General features: G+C 42.3%; 1 protein-coding gene across 1 annotated transcript; it reads right to left on the bottom strand.

Annotated features, from left to right (window-relative positions):
* Positions 1 to 1,527: 1,527 nt before the first annotated feature.
* Positions 1,528 to 3,520, bottom strand: LOC123767789 (submandibular gland secretory Glx-rich protein CA-like). Its single transcript, XM_069310726.1, has 2 exons — positions 3,451 to 3,520; positions 1,528 to 2,282 (listed from the first exon to the last, which is right to left on the bottom strand). Exons 1-2 carry the CDS (start codon positions 3,518 to 3,520, stop codon positions 1,528 to 1,530), a joined length of 825 nt encoding a protein of 274 aa, XP_069166827.1.
* Between the last annotated feature and the right edge of the window lie 7,392 nt (positions 3,521 to 10,912).

Here is a 10,912-nt window from a genome sequence, read left to right as displayed (position 1 = left end):
CACTCTCGTGTTTAGGAGAGTTGTGCCTTAAGCATAGACACTGTGTCTTCCCATATTAACAGGGACTTGATGAAATTAACGTCTAAATGACCCCTCACTTGCTCTAGTGCTCTTGGGAGGTGGTGATCTTTGGTGTATTTAAATACTCCGAAATTACCATCTCTTTTAAGGGTCTGAGCTGGTGGTGGAGCGGGTTAAGGCGTACCTGTTATGCCAGTTGCTGGAAGGCTTCTGTGCTGGCTAGGGTTCGAGTCTCCTGGTGGGAAAGTGTTCTAAAGTTCTATACTTCACTCTCGTGTTTAGGAGAGTTGTGCCTTAAGCATAGACACTGTGTCTTCCCATATTAACAGGGACTTGATGAAATTAACGTCTAAATGACCCCTCACTTGCTCTAGTGCTCTTGGGAGGTGGTGATCTTTGGTGTATTTAAATACTCCGAAATTACCATCTCTTTTAAGGGTCTGAGCTGGTGGTGGAGCGGGTTAAGGCGTACCTGTTATGCCAGTTGCTGGAAGGCTTCTGTGCTGGCTAGGATTCGCGTCTCCTGGTGGGAAAGTGTTCTAAAGTTATATATATATATATATATATATATATATATATATATATATATATATATATATATATATATATATATATATATATATATATATATATATATATATATATATATATATATATATTATTTTTATTCTCTGCAATATTTATATTTAGTTCTGTGTAAAATCAAAAAAAAAATACATAAAATAAAAAAAAAAAAATATATATATATATATATATATATATATATATATATATATATATATATATATATATATATATATATATATATATATATATATATATATATATATATATATATATATATTTGCATACATATATTCAGATTAGAGGATAAAGATTAAGATAGAAGCTCACTTGATTGTGGGGGATTTCCGCCCTCTATATAATTAACAATTTATATGAACATGATAAGGTCTAAAAAACAAGCAAGTAACCAATTTACGCTCTACAAACACTTAATAACTTATCCACATTGGGAACCGATCTGACCAGTTGCCACACTATATCTCTCGTGATGATAAGCCACAGTATTTTGATGATATATTTTCATGATATAACAGCGTTGCTGTAGTGACTGAATGCACGCTGTAGCGTTTATTAGGATTAAGATATCAGTAGTGAGCGGTCAACAGTCAACACGTGCTGGGAGTACCACTCTACACTTCCATTTAGATAAATATATCAGTAATTTGTTCTGATATATGGTTCAACACCTCCCTGAGTATCTTAGGGAGCTAGTTTAGTTAATTATCACTGGGAATTAGGATTAGTTTGTGCGGTTCTGGTACTGTTGTAAGTCTCAGATCGTCGCACGTGTACACTCTAGATGTAAACTCTAGATTCAGGCCTCGGGCGCTCGTTTTTGCTCATGGTCGCTCGAGGGCCCTCATTGTTGTTCGTGGGCGCTCGTTGTTGCTCGTGGGCGCTCATTGTTGCTCGTGGGCACTCGTTGTTGCTCGTGGGCGCTCATTGTTGCTCGTGGGCGCTCGTTGTTGCTCGTGGGCGCTCATTGTTGCTCGTGGACACTCGTGGGCGCTCGTTGTTGCTCATGGTCGCTCGAGGGCCCTCATTGTTATTGTTGCTCGTGGGCGCTCGTTGTTGCTCGTGGGAGCTCGTGGGAGCTCGTGAGCGCTCGTTGTTGCTCGTGGTCGCTCGTGAGAACTCGTTGTTGCTCGTGGTCGCTCGTTGTTGCTCGTTGTTGCTCGTAGGCGCTCGTGGTCGCTCGTTGTTGCTCGTGTCCGCTCGTGAGAGCTCGTTGTTGTTCGTGGTCGCTCGTTGTTGCTCGTGGGGGCTCGTGGGAGTTCGTTGTTGTTCGTGGGCGCTCGTTGTTGCTCGTGATCGCTCGTGAGAGCTCGTGGTCGCTCGTTGTTGCTCGTTGTGGCTCGTGGGAGTTCGTTGTTGCTCGTGGGCGCTCGTTGTTGCTCGTGGGCGCTCGTTGTTGCTCGTGGGCGCTCGTTGTTGCTCGTTGTTGCTCGTGGGCGCTCGTTGTTGCTCGTGGGCGCTCGTTGTTGCTCGTGGGCGCTCGTTGTTGCTCGTGGGCGCTCGTCGTTGCTCGATGTTGCTCGTGAGCGCTCGTTGTTGCTCGTGGTCGCTCGTGAGCGCTCGTTGTTGCTCGTGGGAGTTAGTTGTTGCTCGTGGTCGCTCGTGAGCGCTCGTTGTTGCTCGTGGGCGCTCGTTGTTGCTCGTTGTTACTCGTGGTCGCTCGTGAGCGCTCGTTGTTGCTCGTGGGAGTTAGTTGTTGCTGGTTTTAGCTCGTGGGCACGGGTTGTTGCTGTTTGTAGCTCGTTGTTGCTCGTTGTTGCTCGTGGTGGCTTGCCCTCCGAGGCATCTTCTCCACCCTCTCTCTAGTGAGTGTGGCCAACTATGAATATTAATTAATTATATATATAGCCAGATTATTGAGATAAAGTAGGATATAGAATAAATCTATATTGGATATAAGGATTATAGGTAATACTTATAGTACAAATTGATTCTTTACAACAGATTTGAAAATACATCACTGTCTTCTTGTCGAACCTTCTAGATCCTTAAAGATAAATGAGCAAAGTCACGTAGGCATCCATAGGCGCAATGGTGGACGTGACCATTGTAGTGTTGTCATGCAGGATCCAGATGTAAGTTTCTAATGATTCTGATATAGGATTCAAAAGATGTATTCTGATATGATTCTGATGTGCCTCATTTCTTACATTATAATATTGATATTGTGGGTGGAAGTTTTCCACACTTAGGTGATTATGTGAAGGTGATTATGTGAATCAAAGGCATCATCGAAATATGAAAGGATACAGATTGAAAAGATTGAACTTAGTGAAAAATTGAGGTGTATTAAGGCTGAGATGGCAGGACACGAGATTGAACTCCGCCACCGAATTGGGCCTTACAATGGCACCACAAAAAGACCTGTTATGGTCCAGTTTTCTAATGAAAAGGCGATGGTCTACATATTAAAGCATAAACATGGGGCAGCAAGGGCAATTATAATGTGTTTATTGATAGATACATGACCAAAGAAGAGCAGCAAGAACCGAAGTCAAGACGACTGACCCACAGTCGTCACCCTCCCACCAGCACCCCTCCCAACTCACCCCTTACCCCTTCAAATCAGACCTCCAATCCTTCCCCCACCCCTTCTACCCTAAACAACTTCCCTGCCCCTTCCACCCCCTCTACAAACACCTCCCGTCTGTTCCATCACACACTCCACTGCTTCCCTCGTCCTAACTCATAACTCCCCTTCCCCTTCCTACCCCTATGCACTAACTTCCATCACCTCTACCCCTTCCTTCAATACCCCTCTCCTCCTCTCCCCCTCCACCCTCCAAACACCTCACTACCCTTACCCCCCTTAGCACCTCACCTGCAGTATGACCCCCCCCCCCTCACCGTGCAACCCCCAAGTCTTTCTACCCCTTTCTACTGCCTTCAAACATCCATTATCTTGCCCCACTCCCATCCTGAATGGAACTAATGGAAACCCAAGCTCCATACTTGGGATTCTGACAGCAGATGGGAAAAGGAGTGTGATCTTGATAATCGACAATCTCCCACCAAACAGTAGGAGGCACAGACAGGAAAATGATGATAACAGCACGACATGTATAGATAACCTGTAGAGGGCAGCAACAACAGCTCAGAATGAGAGTGGAACTGTTGGCCATGGGGGACCTCAATCACGGAGAAATCGATTGGGATTCAAGAAATTCCCATGATGGGGAAGAAACGTGTGGAGCAAAATTAGGGGAAGTTGTAGATAGGAATTTCCTAACCCAACATATGAAGACACATGGGAAGGAGGAGGGGAAACACCGAGCCTATTAGACCTAAGTTTCCCAAGAATGAGGAAGACGTTGAGAATATGGAACATGAAATAGTACTAGGAGCCAGTGACCACTGTGTCCTAGTCTTTGACTACACGATCGAGCTTAAAATTATGACCTCGGGGCAAGAGGCTGGTTAAAGGAGAGTAGACTATATTAAAAGGGATTACAGGAGGGTAAGGTAATATCTGGAGAGAAGTGCAGTGGAAGGAAGATCTTAGAGGAAAAACAGTACAATATATGATGGTCTTATTCTAGTAGATAGGAAAGGAGGCCGAAGAGAGTTTTATAAACAGATAGAGTGGTACAGGGAACAAAGGACAGAGGACAATAGAATTAGATGCAACAGAACAAGGAACGAATACATTAATATAAGGAAAGTATTGGAAAGGAACTATGAGAACGATATTGCGATCAAAGCAAAAAAGCAACCTAAATTACTATATAGTGTTACGGACTCGTCACCTTCGTCAGTGTGTAGCGTGGCAATTCCAGCGCCATCTATGGGTCTATACTCCGCCCTCCCCTGATATTGGATGCTACAGGGGCAACGCCATCTATTGGTGGTTGTGTGACGTTGGCAGATGGCTGTGGTTTCCTGCCTTGGTTAGACAGAGGTCGTTGTGGATGACCTCTGGTTGTGGGAGTATCAAGACCCATGCCACCTTGATTGTGTTACAGAGCAAAATGTTAACTCCCCTGTGAGTAAGTGTTACCTCTTGGTTTCCCCAGTGTACCGTCCTGCTAACAGATGACGTTCCATGTCCACAGAGGTAATATGTGGAAGCAGTCGTACCGAGGAAGGCGGTTTACCTTGGGCAGTCCACGTACTCTCCGCCTGGTCTTGGAAGAAGACTGAATAAGCCGCCGTCAATGTATGCAGTGTGTGTTAGCTGCTATATATCGTAGTGTTAGTAACCATCGGCGTACCAGGGAATTGGCTTAGGAGAGTAATGGACGACAGTGAGGTGCCTGTTGTGAAGTGCTGCTAGCTGGTCGCTAGAGGCTTCTGCCAGACTTTAGCTACCCCTGAATATCTTAGTTTGTGACCCCGATCAGCGTGTGGCTGAAGTCCTCTGCCAGCGAGTGACTGGAGAATGATAGTGGGGTATAGGCACCTCGTGATGCAGTGTCTGTGGGCTGGCCCACGTGAAGGTGAACCCGCCAGTGTTTTCCAGTACGAGTGGACGAGATACTGAGTGGTGGCACACTGAGGTTGACAAACACTGCATGTGTGCGCTTTTAGTGTCCTGTGTGAAAGCGACACTATTGTAAATATTTATAGTAATAATCTATTTATTATATTTTAAAGGTATAAGTGTAAATATATTGGTGATGGGAATAGTGTCTTGATTATCCCCCCCCCCCCTCCTTATTTATTCATTGCACTATATAGCCAGTTCTTGAAAGCGTACTACCGACTTGGGGTCGGATACTAAGAAAAAGATTATAACATCAAGAACCCAGTTACTGGTCCATAGTGACCGTAACACATAGTCATATAAGAAGGAAAATGTCGGTGAACGACAAAGTGACAAAACTAAGAAAAACTGGCGAGATATATCCAGAAAGTGACAAGGAAAACTGCAAAGTACTGAATGCCTGTTTCCATGGAGTGTTCACAATGGAAGGTAATTACCTCTAAAACAGGAGGTAATGAAACAACTAACAACACTGCATGAAACAAAAGCAGTTGGACCATTCAACGTATCACTGCGAGGCAGGACAAGCCCTGGATACTCGCCTCTAGCAAGTATCTGTAATGAGTCACTTACGAAGGGAGAGTTCCCAGTTGCTGGAAGGTAAATGTAGTACAAATTTTAAAGAAAGGAGATAAGGAAGAGGCACTTAACCTCAGACCAGTATCACGGACAAGCATCCACTGTAAAGTGCTTGAAAGAATAATCAGGTTACACACTTACAGATAATTAGGTATGTAAACAAACACCAACATGGGTTCAGAGAAGGGAAATGATGCCTAACAAACCTTCTGGAATTCTATGATAAAGAAACAAGACTAAGGCAGGACAGGAAAGGATGGGCAGATTGCATATTTCTGGACTGCCAAAAAGTCTTTGATACAGTACCATACAGGAAACTTGTGACGATGTCAACACCATCTGTTGAGCGCACCTGGCCTCATTTTCTGTTCCCGGTGGAAGGCTGTGATCTTACTGACACCTATTCAATTTCCTTCTTACTCTACAATATTTACTCATCAAAAGTGCTGTAATAGTTTAAACTATTTTAGAAGGTTATAGCATTTACTAAAATGTGGGATACGCCTTGTATGAAAAGAATGCAGGAAAATGGCCGTTTTTACTCGAGTTCCTAAGAAAGGTCTTCACAAGGGAATTAAGTGCTTAGAGACGAGGCAAGGTCGCCAAATCTAATTGTGGTAACCTAGTACTAACTCTCCCCATGAATCACTTTCACTTAGAAAAGAGTCGTCGCCCTCCATGTAGCTATTTATAAAGCCATAGTAAACAGTTATAATAAAAAAATATGCGTAATTCCGACCTGGTAATGGAATTCATAGTATTGGTACATATAGAGCTGACAAAGATATGCAGTGAGTCATCTTAGAGCGACATGACGTCACTATCATCACCCTCCCTTGTGCTTAATCCTTAAAAATATATTTATTAATGTAATACACAATAATAATGAATAATCAACCATGCTTAAATACTTAGAGTAAATTAACGCCATTTTACAGTAAAGATTCAACTCTTCTTAGTCAACAAGGGCTGATGGCGCATTTAGAGTATGTGAACTACTTTCCAGTGCAGAGAAAATAAGTACCACCATGGGGTGTAATTCAGTAAATTATGGTAATATTCGATATTTGGATCAATTATCAAACCCTCCTCAAGTATTTAGATAATTTTCAATTTTTTTGGAGTAATAATTAAGTTATCCTCCATGAATCATCTGTGAAGAAAAGGTATGGCAACTAAGCCACGGTCTGCCTCACAGATTGGAGGTCAGGGAATAGGGCAGTATGGCTGTGAACATCGTAGGGTCAAGATCCCTCATCTAGAAGCTGGTATTCTAACTGGCCTGGGTTTGGTTTAAGATTAAAAGTCTATGACTTCTAGTACTAATAGATTGATAAATCTTACTCATTTGCCTCAGATAGAAAGTGTTCAGTTAGGGAGTGTTCATTCTATGTAAAATCTTTATCTTTTATTTTAATTAAACTTGTGATTCAATTAATTTGTGTTTACGAGTTCCCTCCATTTTATATTTTGTTGAGTTCAAGATCCCTATGTTTGGTACTAGGCGCCCATGCAGATTCTGCAGGCAATGTCAATTATCTAGTAGCTCATATAATTCGTATGTGTTTTGTTTTAAACCATACTTAATGTCAATTCATCCATCCTATTCACAATTGGGATACACATTCGGGGATCCATGTCTAATTGACGGTTTCCTGCTTCACCGGCAATTGGGGGAATTATTCAGTGGGTTTTTGGAAGGCAGGTGGTGGCGGCCGTGTCACAGAGTTTACAGAGTAGCAGAGAAGGTACAGCGTCCTCGTGTCATGATATCTAGGCAATCAAACGCTTTAAGTTCGAGGAGTTGTACTGAAGGTTACCTTAAAAACTTTGGGAAATAAGAATAAATAATTAATGAAAAGGTTTAACCAGGCTAAGTGAGGTTAAAGTCTGGCCCCCATTACAATGGTGGCAGTGGTGAGATTCGAACCCACCCCTCCGAAGAGACTGGACCCTTAATCCAGGCATTTTATTTTTTTTTATTTTACTGGGGACACCTTAATGGCTACTTTCTGAGTACGTTTGATCACTCCTTGTCTGCAAGTACAGGTGCAAGGAACTGCAGATTGCAGTTGGAACTGATTTCTTACCCAGTTGAGATGGTCGACCATCCTTTAATAATGACTTCAATCAAGACGAAGCAAAAATATAATGTAAATTACCCCAAATGACTTTTTAAGTCTCGTCCAGACACAGACTAGAGATCATGTGGGTTACATGCATTGACAAAACAATCTTGCCTACTACAATCGGTAGAATTTATTCAAGTGTTCATGGGACATCACATCCTGCCAAGAAGTACCCTTCAGGTAGCTGAGAGAGGTGACAGGTTATTGATTCCTCACCATCTAATAGTAGTGCTTGATAAAAGTGCTCTTATTCCAGTCGTCAATCTCTCGCATAAAACTTATAATTTTAGGGCAGGTGACAGAGTGTCTCTGGGAACTCTGGTGATTGAGACAGAAATTTGTCATCATGAGTCATCTGAAATGCCAACTATCACTGCAAAATGTAGTGCATTAAATGTAGTAGAGAGCGATAAAACACTGAAGAAAAAGGAAAAAGGTGTTTATAGTAATACTCAGGATATAGATAAGTTGATCTCGACATTAGATTTGCAACATGTTCCACAGACAGATAGAAAACTGCTGAGGGAAATTTTACATAAATTCCCAAAATTGTTTGCAACCGAGGATGACCAGAGTGGTCTTCTGGACCGCATTGAGTTCACTATTCCAACAAGTGACCACGTGCCTATTTACACCAGGCAGTGGAGGCTCCAAGAACAAGCAAAGAAAGTTATCAGGGATGAGAACCAGAAAATGTTGTGACAGGACGTGATAGAACCTAGTATGTCATATTGGCTGTCTCCTGTTGTGTTAGTGCATTAAAGTCACAGTCACAGTAAAGGTTTTTTGCTAGTAACTACCAGATGGTAGTTATTGCTTTTGTGTGGACTACTGGAAGGTAAGCGAAATAACTAATGGTGTGTATCCTTTACCCCGAATTTAGGAGATAATAGATAAATTTGGAGCTGCCAAGTCAGCATATTGGGCAGTACCAGTGGCTGAAAATGACAGGGAAAAACCGCATTCTCTGACGGCAGGCACACTTACCAATTTCGTAGGATGCCTTTTGGCCTAAAGACAGCCACTTCATCATTTCAGAGGGCCATCAATTTTATACTTAGCCCAGTCTTGGGAAGGCACACACTAGCGTACCTGGATGATGTGGTAATCTATTTCAGGACGTTTGGTGAACACTTACGGGACTTGACTGACACATTGACTGTGTTAGATCGAGCAGGTTTCAAATTAAATGTTCAGAAGTGCACTCTGGCAGCTCAGAAATGTAAATTTCTGGGGTTGCAGGTGAACACAGACGGTATCATTCCTGATCTTGACTCCCACCGCCATTGCTGAAATGCCAAATCTCAGAACAGCAAATGACGTGCGCAGGTTTCTGGGTGAAGTTGGATATTTTCGACGTCACATTAAAGGTTTTGCTAGTACATCAGTCCCCCTGACCGATCTAACAGAGAAAAATGTAAAGTTTGTTTGGAAGCCAGAGCATGATGTAGCCTATGCAAAAATGAAAAGTCAGCTCATCACAACACTGGTTCTGGCAGTGCCTGACTTTGATAAAGAGTGGGAAGTACATACAGACGCCAGTGGCATAGCTATTGGTGGATGTTTGATGCAACGAGATAATGAAAATCTCCCCCATCCAGTGGACTATTTCTGTAAGAATGTCAAGGGACCAGAGGTTCGTTATTCGGCCACGGATCCGTAGGGGCTCGCAATGGTAGAGCCAGTTTGATATTTTGAACCTTATTTTTTCAATGTCAATTTGTAATCTACACTGATCACAGAGTATAAACACACAATTTTAACAAACGTGCAAAATACCCACAGAAGTCGTGTTGGTCTCATGAATTATCTGCTCACTCATTCCAGATACCTTACAAGCATGGACTGTCACATGTAGTGCCAGACACCTTAAGCAGAAACATTGCTGCTATTAACATAAAGTAAATATTGAAGGTATTTCTAGTATTAGGATGAGGGAGTTCCAGATGAACAAACCCAGGAGGAAGAACATTATTTTGTATTTGGAATAGGAAAATATCCTTCAATAAATCGTAAATTACCAATACATGACTTTGAGTTAAAAGAAGGAGTATTATATTATATAAATATTCAGACAGATCGTGCTGATGGCTGCAATGGATGCAGATCGAGAAATATTCCAGCTAGTTATTCCAGATAAATTAAGATCATCAGAATAAAAACTGGCTCACACACATAAAAGATTGCTAGTCACCCCGGGATTTATATAACTTACTTGAAAGCGATGTTGCTCTTTTATTTCCCGGATATGTTGTTGGAGGTAATTAAGTATGTCAAGACTTGCTCTAATTTCCATAGGAGAAAAGGTGCCCTTAAGGTACAAGCCCCACTACAAGAATTTCCAGAGATTTCGGAATCACTAGATCGAGTGGGCGCCTATTTGCTTCATATACATTGCAGCCATGCAGGCAATCATTACGTGTTGGTATTAGTGGACCATCTGTCCAGATACACCACCTTGATCGCCATCCCTCAGAGGAATTCTCGTACTGTTGCAAGAACATTCTTGAATAGCTTCGTAACTGTATTTGGGCCTCCTAAAGTTTTAGTTTCTGACCGAGGTCAGGAATTCAATGTGAATATATTTAGAGAAGTTTGTAAGATATTAGAGACAACCTCAGCCCTTACAACAGCTTTTCACCCCTCACGCAAACGGAATGACAGACTGTACCAATCGTTCAGTTAACGATATGCTTGCAATCCTTGCTGAATGCGATGCAAACTCATGGGACGAACACCTGCCCTATGTTAAGCTGGCTTTGAATACTGCTATCCACCAGTCTATTAATACCCAACCCTTTCTTTTGTTAACTGGTCAATCATTCAATTTTCCATCAGGTCTGCTTAACAGACATAATGTTGCATATGGAGAGGACTGCCCTTCAGAAGTCCTCAATAAAATGAGGAATGCTTGGAGAATTGCAGCTGAGGCTTCAAGAAAAGCACGGGATAGATATGCTCACTATTATGACAGGAAAGTACGACCTCTAGAATTGAATGAGGGTAGCCTGGTCTTGAGAGTAAATGAAGCTGCACCCGCCAATCAGAGTAGGAAACTAGCTCCTAGATGACAGGGGCCGTATCGAGTGGAAGGAACTGTCCACATTAATAAATTGAA

Source organism: Procambarus clarkii, chromosome 67 (genome assembly GCF_040958095.1).
Source record: "Procambarus clarkii isolate CNS0578487 chromosome 67, FALCON_Pclarkii_2.0, whole genome shotgun sequence".
NCBI classification, from domain to species: Eukaryota; Metazoa; Arthropoda; class Malacostraca; order Decapoda; family Cambaridae; genus Procambarus; species Procambarus clarkii.
The sequence above is the reverse complement of the archived record's forward strand: the minus strand, read 5'-3'. Positions and strand labels throughout refer to the sequence as shown.

Excerpts from the sequence above, each read along its gene's own strand:
- LOC123767789 (XM_069310726.1), bottom strand. The coding sequence starts at position 3,520 with ATGGGAGTGGGGCAAGATAATGGATGTTTGAAGGCAGTAGAAAGGGGT. Across the intron at positions 2,283-3,450 it reads AAAGACTTGGGGGTTGCACG|CAACAACGAGCGCTCACGAG; the intron begins GTGAGGGGGGGG and ends AACTCCCACGAG.